Raw genomic sequence first — 16062 nt, 5'->3', positions numbered from 1 at the left:
TCTCAAAATTAATGTTAAATTTAGCAGTTATTTCTTTTTTAGAAGAGAATTAACTAAATAGAATCAAGAAAGATTTTTACAAATATTTCTGGTGGAATAAAATAGCAAAAATTAGGAGCTATATACATGTAGTATGGTAACATAAATTTTTTTATAAGATGGTGTAAATTTTCAAAGTGAATTTCTTCCAAATTGCATGGTCAGAGTTGCTGTAATTGAATAACCCCTTAGTTACTTTAGATTTAAAAGAAATTTCTATTGTAAAATATACTTGTAGTAAAAAAAAACTAGAATACTGTGTGCACAGCTCACTAAAGAATACCCTTGCTACCTGTCCTACTATCCATATGGTCAAAAAATAATTGAAGTTATCAAACAGTCAGTTGATGTCACTACAATCTCACAATATCTATATAAAGCCCTTGTCAAAATATTAAGAGGCTGTGATGAGCAGTTACAGAAAAAAAAACTGTAACAAAAAAGTTGTGGATGGACAGACAGACACCATCATCTCTATGTACCTACCACAAAACAGGGGGTATAGAAATTATTCAAGACATCCTATTATCTAGCAAAGGAAGTGAACATATTATGAACATTTATTATCTATTTTTATCATATAAGTTTACTGCACTAGTTTTCCTATATCTAGGCCTTTATAATAAATGGCAATATCTTTATAATTCAACCAAGTTTTATTGAGATAATTTACACATCAAAAGAAAAGACAATTTAAAAATAACTTTGCACAGCAGGTAGACACCTACACCAACTTAGAAAAAAATAAATTGAAAATATTTCAAAATTAATGAAGGATATTAGAGAAATGAATGTACATATCTCTTTTTTTCAATTAGAGTTTTAAGTACTCCTCTGCCTAAGAATCAGGCATAATGTGCATAAGGTGTGGCACATGAAAAAATAAGACCAAATTGAGAATTATGATGTACCACCCACTGCCTGATTCTTACACAGAATGGTGCTATTTTCTTTGTATGAAGTACTTTTATTTGTGGTAATCAATTTTTTTAGCAAACTGAAGCTGGTACAAAGTATTTTGAATTTAACCTAACCACCAATATTTTAACAGAAACTTTACAATTTATTAGTAATTCAAATAAATAGATTAATCCACCAACATTGGTTAACCTCAGTGGTTCTATTTTTAAACTTGATACATGTACTTAGTCAATCAAAAATAGTACATATATTTTAAACATAAGGGCCCAGTTGTTCAAAACATCATTCAGCTAACATGGCATTGAATTTGTCACTAAAATTGTTGTTAAAAATAATGTGTTTGTTAAGTATTGTTCGAATCTTTTAACAAGGGCCTGGCTGCCAATACTACTGAAAATTCTATCAAAAAAAGGTTACAATTAATTAGAAAAATAAAGAAAGACAATAAATGTAGTAGGGTTGAGTTCAACAAATATTGAAAATCAATAAAATATATTTGGATCCTTAAAATACAATGAAACCTGTCTAAAGCAAAACCCTGTAGAATTATAAAATTGGTTCAGTTTAGACAGGTTTTCTTGTTATCAAGGTCTGAAATATATTTGATTGATTGATTGATTGTTGGGGTTTAACTTCCAAGCAGCAATATTTCAGCTATATTCAGATGATGAACATGAAATGGATGATAAAATGAACATGAAGTGATGATGAAATGAAAAATGGGATGGGACACACGGATAATAGGGTCGACAAAGTTTGATTGCCATAAGAAAAAGAGAGAGATGGGTAAGGTCGGGCAATTTAGCATCCTGTGGTGGAGCCCTATGGTTCCTACTCTGGGAGAATACCACAGTAGGGTTCTTTAACGTGCGAGTAACGTGGCCTCTTTCCCAACACGGTGGACCACTATGGTTTGCGGTCAGGTTTTCTATATTATAGCCTGACAACCCCAGCATGTAACACGCCAGGGGTACCCCATTCCACCACCTGGGGCACACAACCCAGTTGCTCTGTGGGCAGAGCACCCTAGCCCCCGGCTAGGGTTCTGAGCACTATTTAGTCACCTTTTACGACAAGCTTAGTGCTGCTGCAGGCCTATTCTTTTGACACCTGGACCTGCACGGGGCGAAATATATTTGAAAAAAGGGATTTAAAACAGTGTATGGTTTAGACAAGTTTTCAAATTATTCAGGATTTAGTTTAGACAGGATCACTGTATCAACACTTTCTGGGCCTGAATCCACAATGATTTATAATCCTATAACTTAACAACTTAGCCAAAAAAGTTATACTTTTTTTCAGACAATACCTTTTTTCCTCCTTATCTCCATGTTTATGACTTGCATGGTTAGTGTGCTGTTCTGAGGAGGTCTTCTGAAACAATAACAACAAAAAAACCCATCAATTTTACAAAAAAAAACCACATATCCAGAAGGAATCATAACTCATATCCCATTACATCCATACCAGTGCACCTGGTCCATGCTCCCAGTTTTTAGTGGAGTCTAATTTGCTCATTTACTTTTGTTGCTTTGTATGTACCAGTATTATTTGTGTTTATTGTATGTATTTTGTTGTGTGTGTCTTTTTCCCCTGTCAGGTCTTTGTCCCAGGATTACATTCTTTTGATTTCTACAATAATCTTGGTTCCCTTGATTGCTCGTACATAACCCCTCAAGTAGGACATGTATTGACATAACCCCTCAGGTAGGACGTGCATTGACATAACCCCTCAGGTAGGACATGCATTGACATAACCCCTCAGGTAGGATGTGTATTGACATACTTGTATTATGATGTACAACAACAATACCGTCAAAGTACTTTAATTTGTGGATACCAATTTTCGAGGATAAGGGAAGAAACACAAGTTTGTAGAGTCTTCAATTCGGGGTTATGAAGTTTTCAGTATACACATCATAAGAAATCTCCTTTCCGTTGGTAACCAAATTTTGTGGTTTGGCCTTCATACGAAAACCATGAAATTTGGTAACCCACGAACAATAGTACTTTCACAGTAAGATATTTTATAAAAGGAACTCCATTCATTTTCTAATTTAATAACATAATTTTACTTCAGATACATATTTTTTGTGTTCAAATCGTGACTAAGCCACAATATACGATACACAGTTAAATGGTGTGGTACCTCAAAATTATAATTTGTGAATGGAAAATTTTTGAATAAAGCAAATTATAAGTAAATATTTATTTACACTTCTTATTTATATTCAAACCAATAAATATTAGTTAACAATCAATGTAGAATTTTTTATGGCCCATCCTTAGTGATTTACTTAGTTGTAAGGATTCTGTGCACTTAAGTAACACACAACCAAAGAATCAGGTAAAATAAGAAAAAAAGCCACAAAATAAATATTTCTTTTATAATGTAGTTTAAGAAACTGTAAATTTTTAAATGGTTATGTTTTTTACTGTCATAAACCAAACATGAGCAATATCACAATTCCTTTACAGCATCCTGATTTATTATGTACTGATCATTCTGCTACACAGTATGTGAAAAAATTCACAAGACATGAGCACTACTCATTACAAATATATGATGTTGTCCAGGTGTCTTGTACTAATTTGCATAAAGAGGTGGGGTTTAGTACTGAGTGTGGCAGGGGTGGAAAAATCTTTGAAAGCAAACATACCCTCCAACTTGGAGATTAACCAAAACTTGTAACTTGTAGTATTAACTATCAAGGATATGGTTTATTTTCAAATTTGCAAAACTACTGTCACAGCAAGTTACAAAATCACAGAACTTTTAGCTGTGGAGCATAAAAGTATAGAAATTGCCCTAAAGATTTCATTCTAAAGTAAAATAAAGATAATTAATGAAACTTATGATTTCTTTTCATTTTATGTCAAAGTTGTATATTTGCACAAATTGCAAGATGGTTTTTTTCTTATTCTAAGGCTTTAATTTCAACAAATATTACTGTATACAAAATACACCTGGCTCTAAGTATTGAGCGGTACTTTTTAAAGAAATATACGAAAACAAGAACAGTTAAAACCACTTCAGTACTGAACAGCTTTCGGTCTTAATTTTATTCAAGGTCTTAAGAAACCATTCTGATCCTTTAAATCAGATTTCAGGTGTAATTTTAGTGGGGATATTTGGATCATGACTTTTACAGTAATTGTTCAAAACTATTTAGGTAATTTCTAAACATTTTAAAGTGATTTTTGAAGCTTCAGTTCTTGTTTTTAGAAAATGATTTTAAATATTGGTTGAATATGGAGTATTTTCACAGTTCAAAGACACTAAGACCATAAATATTTTATATAATATCTCATTTTGGAATTTCATTTATATCAAGATAAATAGAATTCAGCCACGCATAAACTGAAATCTGAGGATACAAAAATCTATTAGCAAAATACAAAAGCATGAAATGAAATTTTAATTACAACTAATACAAGGTTTTCAAAAGATGTTCAATACACTTGAATATTTATCAAATTTTTAATTAATGCAAAATGCACTACATGTATCACCAGACAACAAACAAAATATACTGATGTATATATAATCCATCTGTCAAAAAAGTGATATAGTTAAGACTATTTAAATACCTGAAAAAAGCGACTCGCGTTAATATAACTAATATGTGTCATTAACTTGATAGGGAGATCAAATATGACTAGATATAGCTCTTGCACATGGAAGGTTAGGGAAACGGATAATGACTCCACATATTGTATTACTTTTAAATATCTACAAGGTATAGGGGTAAAGACATGATAGTCCAAGTCCGTAACTAGGGAAAGCTTGGCTTCATTCATGCTCAAGATCACAATCAATTTCAATTCAATATCTTTATTTACGGGATAAATATACATACAGTTCGATGATAAAAGAACTTATTGATTTTAATAATATATATTACACCTATCATGACGATAGAAATAAATTAATCCTCATTATTCTATTTAATAAACTTTAAACAGATTCACAGAATGTCGCTATTCAATGCAGAACTAAGGGACAAGACAGAAATAGAAGATTGGATTGGATAACAAAACACAATTTGAAATTGACGAAAAAAGGAAAACCAAAAAGACTAATGGACATATATTATGAACTCATATTGACTGTTAACGGAATGAGTTAATCTTACCTATATGGATGAATATGAATTGAAAGGGAATTTTATTTCAGCTTTAGTATTTAAATGGACAAATATTTATAAACTGTGCAATAAATTCTGGCTGTCGTTATTGGAAAACTATAAAAGTACAATTAAGGAGATTAAACATTGCTACTCAATACGAAGAGATGTTGATTATGCAGGAGAACACTATACCTTGTTTACTTACTGAGAATGTGACATCTACTTTATTTATTTACAATTCTGCTTGTATCCCTCACTGAGAGTTCTCACCACCATTTGTCAATTGGAAATTTTTTAGAGGATTTGAAAGTGATTGTTAGTACACTGGATTATTTAAAGGGATTGCTTTGTATAAAATAAGACATTAAACTATATTTGATTGTGTTTGAATAACATGTTAAGTAACTAATTCATATAAAGTAAAAGCTTTAAAAACAAGAGCATTGATACCATCAATTTCAGAAAGGTTCACGATGACGAACTATGAGGTTCTCGATAAAGAAACAGATATATTAATGCATGCAGTTTTGTATGGTGAAGCCATGGATGTTGTTAGAGTTTTACAGAGAAATAAAGATGTTTGTAATGATTTGTGTACAAATATTAACAATGAAGGAACTACAATTCTTCATGCAATGGCTCAAAGATTCCGACCAAATGTCGTGAAAATTCTTATCGATTTCAACATTGATATAGACTGTCGAGATGCAGAAGGTGGTACACCACTTTATAATGCCCTTTGTCATAACAACTTATATGGCGCGAAAATTCTCATCGATCATGGTGCAGATGTGAATCGGACATTAAACACAAGATCTGGAGTAACAATTCTCCATAAAATAGTGAAAAGTGATAAAATTCGAGCAGCAAAACTTCTCTTGGATGAAGGAGCAAATGTGAATATAAGAGATAAGTCAAAAAGAACTCCACTTCATTTCTCTCTGTTGAAGAACAATACTAGAATGGCAACTCTTTTGTTAGATAAGGGTGCTGATGTTAATTCAAGTGATGAAACTGGAAAAACCCCATTACATCTTTCCATTATCTACCAGCATCCAGATTTGACCAAATTACTCATTCAAAATGGAGCAGATGTCTGGGGCAAAGATGAGGTTGGTATGACTCCATTACATCTTGCAGTAGCTGCAGGATATACAGACATTTCTAAACTAATACTCAAAAAGAGCAATATGAGTATAAACCTTAAGGAGAAGAGAATGGGAAGAACTGCATTACATCTATCATGTGCAAAAAATCACTTTCCAATAGCAAAAGCTCTCATTGAAAATGGTGCTGATGTAAATTTGACAACGAAATTCAAGAAATCACCTCTTCATATAGCTGCAGGTCATAATGCTCCAGAAATATGTTCGCTTTTACTCAAACATAATGCTAATGTGAATATGATCAGTACAAGTAACAAGACAGCTCTTCATTTTGCTGTTGAAGGTGATCAAGATCAACTCACAAAAGATCTTATTCAGTATGGTGCAAATATTAATTTACGAGATTTACATGGTGGAAGTCCACTCCATTATGCCGCATCCTCAGGAAATAATAAACTTGTAGGTTTACTCATTCAAGGGGGAGCTAATATCAATAGTATAAATGGTAAAAGACAGACACCTTTACATGTAGCGGTAGACACAAGTCACCTCAACACTGCCATTTTTCTTATGCGAAGTGGTGCAAATTTCACATATCTGGACGAGGATGGGAGAACAGCATTGCAGTATGATAAGACAGGACAACTCACTGCCATTTCTAAAACCTTACTTAAAGATAGTTAGCTTAGCTTATAATTAGATTAAATTTTACTCTTTTACTCATGTTTCAAATCATTTCATTGCCTTTAACTCATCAGATTTGAATGATCAATATGAGCAGAAGCATGGAACAAAATTGAAATATTTAACCGTCTGTCATCTAAAGAAACCAACCGATTTCATAATTTAAAGTAACCTTCAGGAATTTCATTGGAAAAGATTTTTATAACTTTTTACTCAACAACAATATAAAACAAAGTTTGGTTCTTTTGAATTTCAAGTCTTTAATCTGTGCGTAACATTTCCATGTGGCTACTCTACAAGTTGACGACAACCTCACTTTCCTTAAAAAAACATATTTTGGGGTCAAGGCATTAAATATAGTAATCTCTTTATCGTCTTAACTTAGTAGTATATGGATCAAGTAATCTGACTTTCCATGCATTCAGATTTTTAATAGGATAAACAGATTATATTTTGCCTATTAATATTTAATTATGATGGATTCTGGTTTGTTACACATTAACAGCTCATTGAGGAAGCTACCTGTCTCTCATGTTACTTTCCAATCTATAAAAACAACATCTCACAGGTCACAAAGTTCATTTCTTTAGGGTAGTAAAAAATTCAACATTCATTTGCCGATCTGAACAGAGAATTAACTTACTATCTACACAAAGGTTTATGATATTTACTTACAGACATTGTTTTTCTGGATACAATGGTTTAATGAAACCTGGTTACGATGATAAATTAAATTGTCTTACTCATTTATAACTTTCTTTTCTTCATTATAAGGTTTTTACACAACCAAAAAAAACCAGCTTTCTTTTCTTCATTATTAGAAATTCACATAACCAAAAAAATTCAGCTTTCAAATTACATTCATTTCAAAGACTAATGTATCTCATTGTTTCATGTAATTTCCGTCTCAGATTTTTCACAGACATTTATAAGGATTAAAAGTGAGATTAAATATTTGCCTAGATATGTTTCACTTTTTGACCACTCCGTCAAAATATTTTCACAATAGTTTCAAATAAGGCAATGACATTTTAATAATGACAGCTGAACAATTCTGAAATCAAATCAAATAGCACATGTACATGTAATAAAATTAATACAGTTTATGTGAAGTACATGTACGTTTCAAAACCCTGCTTACATTTCTGTTTTATGTAATCTACGGTGAAAGAATCATTGTTTGTGGTGTACCAATTTTCATTTTTTTTCTTTAACCAGTCAATAATGAATTCAAATTCCAAATTAACAGTAAAACTTCAGTTGAAATCTTAGAGGCTCTACACAAGTGCATGATGTCAATACCTCATGAACTAATGAATTTTCAAACAATAAAATTTAATCATAGAAAAACCATATATATCTGATTAAATAAAAAATAACCAATAAAGACAAAAAATCTAATTTGGGCTAGCAGCAGATATAAAAACCAAAAGGTTAGACACCACTGTGGTTTAAAGCCTATCATTTAAAATTATGGTTGCTAAGGAAACTATCATAGTTGTGAGGTTTCCCATTTTTTTTTCAAAGATCAAATTTAAGACTTTTTCACGAACCATAACAGTGAGTGGAGTTCGAATTGACAAATTAAGATCGCACTACCTACTACATATCTCTTTGTACATAGTTTTCATGTCCAGGTGTGAATATCTAAAAATTACATAGATGACAAAGGAGAACTTCTATATCACAAATGACTTAGTCATGCCAGGAGACCTGAAGTTTGGTGTTTGCACATTTAAGTCAGATCTAAAAACTTGAGCAGAATATATCATATTACATTTAGATGAAGCTTAAGTGCTCTTCAGATTTCCCATGGCCTATCTAAGGCCTAAAACTTAAAGTAAATACAAAATGACTTCAAGATGTACCAAATAAGAAATTTTACGACTTTGAGTCTATCTTAAATTTATATTGGATATACATTCTGTAAGTAGTCATGTTCAAACATATTTCACAGTCATTATACACCAAAATCAAAGGGAGATAAAAGTGCAAAGTAATGAATATTAAATGAGCATCAATATAATGGACAACTGTTGCTAAGAGTCAGGCAGACATTCATGTAATGTATCTTCATGAATTGACCAGTCACTTGGGAAGCCATCTTATTTATTTTTTAATCTATTCAGTACTTGCTCCAAAAAGCTCTTTTTTGGTATAAATTGTGACATGTGGTGTTTGTTTTTAAGTTTATAAAGGCAAGAAATTCACAATTACTAGTACTTAAAAGTCAATGGAGTCTAATTTATGTTTGTGTATGGTCTTTAATACAAATACTTCTTCATTTTATGTAATAATAGGTTAGGAAAGTACCTATCAACCAAGAATGAAATAACATGAGTAAGCTTTCAAAGGCAATAACCATTGAAAATATATCTTTCAAAAGCAACCTGTATTCACCAATTAAACCTCTTTTACTTAAACACAAATACTACAAATAAATCCTCATCCTTAAACATCCAAAAAGACTTAAACTATCAGGGTAATTCACACAGTGTTTCATATTCAGCAAAAGGTAAATATGGCTACATAGTATCACATCAAATGACACCACAAAAAGTTGTTCAAATGTTCTGTATGGCATGAAAAGCACACGTTTGGGGCCATAGCGAAATTTGGTAATAGCACATATTCAATTGCCTGCCATGCCCACGATTATAGTAGCCATTAAAATCGTAATGGCAGGGTATCGTCTTGATGACACTTTGTATGTATACATATATGATATTGAATTTTATTTAAAAATGAATTTGATTTTATGGTCTGAGTTGGTCAATACTGTAGCAGACAACATAATACAATGGAAACTAGGAATAGTTTGTAAACAGACAATAAAACACAAGAACTGAATTTGAGATCAATATTAAGAAGCAAATTAATTTCATCAAAATCTGCCTGAATCTGTAAAAGGCTTGTAGACCTTAATATCCAGAATCCTTGCATGTTACAACAGGCGATGAAATGCCTCAACAAACAATATCTTTGTGACATGCAGCAAAATTAGTTACTGTAGTAAAAATGTTTTGTGGTTGTGTGAAGTAGACCTGAGAGTAAATAAAGAAATTGATGTGATGGTTAACTTCTCTTCATTACAAAATGAGACCTAATCAATCATCAAAATGTGAAATCAAGAAATCATTAATACAGAGACTGTATTTTACTGGTAGGTAGGAGAAAGAACATATGGTCCTCCATTAGAATGAAAGCAATGAATTGTCTCTTTGTTTAAAAAAAACACCAGGGATTAAACTAATTTTTCTCTCTCTGACACCATATATGATTATTATTTTCTTTCTTTCTAGAGAAGAGACTATGTTCTTTCAAGATGATCTATGGTTACACCATATTTTACATGCCAGTAGCTTCAATGCAATAAATGTTTCAGTGTTAAGATAGAAAATATTATTATATAGATAGCAATGTTTATCCAATGTTCCAAAGGTAATAAATTTCGTTAATTCACACTGTGAAATAAATTCGATAATTTCACTTTCAGACTTCCTCTTGCCAAAGTGTCACTACTTTGATATCAATCGGCCAATCACAGAATTTTGAAATTCATGTTGATAATATTGATAAATTATGATAAATGCTAGAAAAATACAAGTAAAATGGTTATTCACAAGTAAAGCAAGTGAAAATCCTCCTTGGAAGAGATAATTTCCTTGTGATCACTCACATCTTTAGATGATACAACATTTGATTCAAAACCTATCAGAATATGCTGGGGAAAGATGTATTTTACAATTATACATTTTTTATGGAAAGCAAAAATTTCAAAAAGCCAAAAATTCTGTGTTCAGGAGTTTGAACTATAACCAAAACTACTTCAACTTTGTAACAATCACATTTATTGCAACAAATAAATAGTGAATTCTTTGCTCAAATTTATACACATGTATTTATCACCAAAAAAATAAATAAATAGTATATAGCAATTTAAAGTTCAATAAGATATCTCTGTACCTAATTCCATGTAAAGGGTAGGTTTCAATCTAAATATCAACCACAATTTAGTGGCTGCAGAAGAATTTTACTACAAAATTTTTCATTATGACTGTCGCGACTACCTTGTAACAATTTCCTATAGCACAATGGTAATATGAGATAAAGTATCAGATATCAAACCCAATAAATATTGATCACGCCCTAAGAAACATTTAAGCCAAGATTAAATGTCTATTGTGTCAGAATCAAATATCACTTTTCCTCTTTTATCTGACTGTATCAAATGCTTAATTTTCTTCAAGATATTGCTTTAATAAATTTTGTTCCTTTATTATAATGTGAAGTTTCAGTTGAAATTATTTAAACAAAGTACAGTTATGTATTGTACCAAAGTTCTTTAAAATATGCCTTGAAAAAAAATTTGTTGTTGTTGAAAAAAACAAGACAAAAGAGAGGAAAAAGATAATCTTAGTCACACTGAACCAACAGATGAACACGATGTTGATGTGCCCTGGGCACCCTCCCCTTTTACCACATTTTGGCATATAGCATTTAATATGGTTCTGCCTAAAAACCAGGCAGGAGTAATTCATCATATCTCAAGATAATCAATTAAACTGTTCAAATACATTGTTACGTCCTGAAAATAGCTCTTTCTGTGTTCATTTCCTTGGATCTGCTACATATCAAAAAATATTTTTTGACTGGTTATCATATAAAAATTCTGGTGGGAAATTTTCCCGTACTTTTCTGTAGTAGAATGTAACCAAATTTGAAGAGTTACCGGTAATTCTCAAGTGGGCAACATTCATATGCACTTTTATTTTCGAATACAGTTTCTAAGAAGCATTATGTAACTGAAGAATTTCCGATAAAAAAATATTTAAGATTAAGAATGCATGAATCACTAATCAAAGCTTCCGTCAGGTACTGAACCCCTTTTGGACTTTAAAATTTGGCCTGTTAAGAAAAGTGTATTGTTTGCCAAGGTGTAAAACACATTTTTTTCATATAGAGAGACTTCAAAAAGTTTCTGATTTACACAGATTTTGTTCAGGGTTGTAAAGGTTGAGAGAAAATGGCAAAAATCATCATAATTCAACAAGTCATTGATGACAAAAATATCCAATATGAATAGCAGAATGGTTAAAAATGAAATGTCAGAACATAATCAAGCAGGTTAAATCCTGATACTTTATGACCATAATTTCCTAACAGAAAAAAAAGCAAGGTAAATGTCTTTAAGTTATCAATAATTTACATGATCAATAATAATTTTACAAATTTTCTGGCATATTCTTGACTTTAAGAACCTCAGTAATCTGATATTTTTAGTTATATTTTTCTCCTAATGGAATTCATTGATTTTGATCTACATTAAACTTTGTTGCCTTGGAAACCAAACATAAAACAGAATTGTCATGCAATACTTTTTTTAGATATCCATTGAATAGCCAGAACTTTGATAGACTACTTGGATATTGGCATATGTGCAAAATAATTCTGCAACTTCAGAAAATTGCTCCTAGAATCTGATTTTTTCTCTCCAAGAATATCATTGATAGCAAATTTATTGAGAACTTCCAATTATGTGTACGTATCTTAAAATCTAGGACTTTTAAGAGATATTATATATAGATATTGCAAATTGACCCTTAAGTCAACCTATATGAGAGCTACCAAATATTAAAACAAAAATATCTTCTTTAAAATTACAAAGCAAAGACCTTCAGAATCTCTTTTTATTTTAAAGCCGGTAATTAATATTGTCCTTAACAACCTTATAAGCTGTGTGCAATAGAATAATGTTTTTTTTTTCTCTCTAAAAATCACAAATTTACTAACATGATATTAAATCACTCATGGTATGTTTACATTCATTAGCTTTTGTGTTGTAACAACTAACAACAAATCATGTCGAGGTTTCCCACAATGTAATCTCTATGTAAGGAAAAATTAACAAAGAAAACTGCAATCAAGTTAGATTTATCGATTTTTACATCTTTCATCTATCTTTATGAAGATGTTTAAAAACCAATAAAACTGAACTTATTGAAATCTGAACCTTTTCCAATACTCAATTAAAAGGTATTTCTAAGGCATCACCATTAAATTTCCATCACAAAGTATATCTTCCATATAACTGTTCCTGTTATAAAAATGATAATTTCCTGTTTTTTACCTCAGGCATCCATATTTAATATTGATTATAAAACTATTAATGAATGCTAAAAAGCATTATTAAAGTAGAGAAGAATGAACAATAAAGTACTGTCATAGAATGATAATATAGGTAACTTCTAGGTATAGCAAGAAAACAAGAAGTTACACACTTTGTCAGTACCATGTAAATTGTTCCATACACTAGAAACCAAGAAATTTTCATGCCGTCTTTTTTTCGCAGTTTCAGCTATAAATCTGCTTTTGCGCAGTTGTAAATTTGCAATTGTTCATCAAATTGTATTGTAATGTTCTTTGAAGAAAATATTCCCAACAGTTTAATTTTCGCATTAGGGATCTTGGAAACTTCGAAATCTTATCACGGAAATAGAGAAAATAATACTGCTGAGAAAATTTTACAGTTTACATAAATGAGAAATTGGAAAGTCCAAAGAAGCTGATAGCAGATTGCAACCAAAATGTCTTATAAAATATTTCCCTTCTAAATATAGCCACAAACCATCCATACTTTATGAGTTGAGACAATTACAACAAAACTCAGAAGGACAAAATGACAGATGAATAGAATGACGGATATAGAGACAAGGCAATTCTAATTTATAAAAAAACTGGCTGAGTGGGGGAATGTATGTGAAACTACATAAGCCAAGTCAACATCACATCTTCCAGCCTTGACTATAAAACTCTTAGGAGTATATCTTTAAAAATCAAGTATCAAGACCACAACTAGTTTTCAAGTGCATTTCAAAATCAACATTTGAACAATTTCTTTTTAAATTCCATCACTTTTAACTGAATATCATTTCTTTGGTAAATAGACATCTTGAAGTGAGGTTTTTATCCATAGTTGTAGAAAAGGTAAACAACTTTTTTAAAATATAGAGAATAGGAAGACAAAAGTTTTTTTCGCCAGACACCACTTTCAGTAAGTCACAACTGATTTCCATTGTACACATATAGCCTCAAAATTTCAAGATGAAATCACTAACAATATTTATTTTTGTTGAAATCCCCACACATAATAAAATTTTCTTACACACAAATATCTCATAAAAAACAATGTTTTTTTCAACCATTTTGTTATACATTTAAAGGAGAAGGGGTGTTAAAGGCTTGTATTGGCCTGAAATACTACTGAAAATTAATCTTGGGAGTGTTAAAAGCATAAATTGTGCATTTGAAGACTTGAATCCAAACAACCAAGAAAACATAGGTACTTCTTATAATTCTTGCATTAAAAAGAACAAAAGAATTGCTCAAAGTTCACCCAAAATTCAGACATTCTGTTCATTTTGCAATATTTGGCACTTTCCTTTTATATTTCTAGCAAAGAAATTGTATTCACACCCAAGAAGCAATTCTACATTTAGTTAAAACATTTATTATTACAAATATTTTAACATGTGAAAATATAAAGATGTTTCTTGGGTGTGGACACAGTTTTCTGCAAGTAAATATGTCCTAAAAAACTATGATTCTCAGTAGTTTTTGCTACCAGTAAATGACGTATAATTGTGACACCATTGTGACATTATTACAATGAACTGAAGTCACAAAACATTTCTTTTTTTTTATATATTTATTTATTTTCCTATGTTTTGAATAATTTTTATATTACATGTATTACAACAAAGCTGAAATTTGAGGGCCATATTCATAGCCTTAATGCCCTTACACCTTTTACTTAATTATCTTTTCTTGGTACCCATGACACATATGCATGAACTGCAATAAAACTTTATTATCGCTATTTTGTTTAAAATCCTTTAGATCTTGCTATACAATAATTTTCAATCTCATGCCAGCCAAGTGAGAATGAAAATTATTGCTAGTGTCTATGTCCCGTGTGACATACAATTAACAGCGTAGGAATATTTGACAACCCAAATAACTGTCTGTTTGTTTACTGCGTATGAAATAATGGCTAATTTGAGGCAATATTTTTACTAGTCTACAATGGAAAATGATTTAATACAGTAACTTACCCGATTAGAATGAATAAATCCCAAAATTATTCCACAAAATTTAAAAGTGACCGATTTTTTTTTTTAAATGAGTATCACAGCTGCACAACATACATGATATCACATAGCATGTCGCTGAAAAATAGTCCCGAAAGGAAATTTTGCAGCGCCTATAAAACTTACATATATAGGTCAAGAAAACTAATACTTTACAATTCAGCAAACAGCGATATAAAGATTATTAAATATTTTTTTCAGCTCACGGGAGTTTCTCATGCTCAACTTGTTAAAAAAATATTAAATAATCAAATATTATCAGTGAAGGAATAATTAGGTCAACCAAGATTCTAGCCAAAATAACAAAAGAATGTGAGCAAGGAAAAAGACCAGATATGGAAAACAGACATGCACAACAAAAAAACATAAAATAACAAAAATAATAAACACAAAGTAACAAAAGTAAATGAGCAAATTGTAATCCACTAAAAACTGGGAGCATGGATCAGGTGCACCGTTAGGGGGTAAGTGTACTTTGCTTTTCTAGAAACATCTGCTGAGTTGCTCATAAAAATTAAAGTCCAGGGTAGGCAAAATAGGAAAGGAAAACTATGACATGTTGAACAAATCAGTTTTCATGGTGCAGAAGGATACACTGTTACGATCCATGAGTTCATGACGTTGACCATATAACTTCTGTAGAGAAGACTTCAATCTTGCAGCAATATAATCCTGTTCCAAAAGCCTAAATTGTAAGAACACTACCGTGATACAAAAAGTCTGCATAGGTTACAGCAAGCTCTGGCATAATGTATGAGTTGTGATATGAAAGCTCCATAAGCAGGTGCTGAAGGGATGTTGCCACAGAGGAAAGGAAAGTTGACAATACAGAATAAAAAGGTATCACGTTTGTTTGGTCAATAGTTTTCCATTACCATCGATCTCTAAGTGTAGGTCAAGATATGAGGCCGACTTCACAGTGTCTGTAGTATCCTTTATCTCAAGTTCTATGGGGTAGATCATTGATAAGATGTATCAAATCCCGGAAACTGGGACTGTTTAACAATAGCACGTCATCTATAAAGCGGAAAC

At 31.2% G+C, this 16062-nt stretch overlaps 2 protein-coding genes across 14 annotated transcripts in view; one reads left to right on the top strand and one right to left on the bottom strand.

The window, feature by feature from the left end:
• Positions 1 to 16062, bottom strand: part of LOC148628743 (uncharacterized) — a 69019-nt gene that overhangs the window by 16720 nt on the left and 36237 nt on the right. For all 13 annotated transcript variants that reach the window (XM_088593831.1, XM_088593771.1, XM_088593837.1 and 10 more), the window contains one exon: positions 2270 to 2334. In XM_088593831.1, the coding sequence (XP_088449957.1) occupies positions 2270 to 2334 (65 nt within the window). The remainder of the gene's footprint in view (positions 1 to 2269; positions 2335 to 16062) is intronic.
• LOC148628744 (uncharacterized) lies at positions 4638 to 6915 on the top strand. Its single transcript, XM_088593905.1, has one exon. The coding sequence runs from the start codon at positions 5564 to 5566 to the stop codon at positions 6878 to 6880; it is 1317 nt and encodes a 438-aa protein (XP_088450031.1). The 5' UTR covers positions 4638 to 5563; the 3' UTR covers positions 6881 to 6915.

This window comes from Perna viridis, chromosome 1 (assembly GCF_037379345.1).
Source record: "Perna viridis isolate PV_CMFRI_1.1 ecotype Kerala chromosome 1, ASM3737934v1, whole genome shotgun sequence".
Classification (NCBI taxonomy): Eukaryota; Metazoa; Mollusca; class Bivalvia; order Mytilida; family Mytilidae; genus Perna; species Perna viridis.
The sequence above is the reverse complement of the archived record's forward strand: the minus strand, read 5'-3'. Positions and strand labels throughout refer to the sequence as shown.

Excerpts from the sequence above, each read along its gene's own strand:
- LOC148628744 (XM_088593905.1), top strand. The coding sequence starts at position 5,564 with ATGACGAACTATGAGGTTCTCGATAAAGAAACAGATATATTAATGCAT.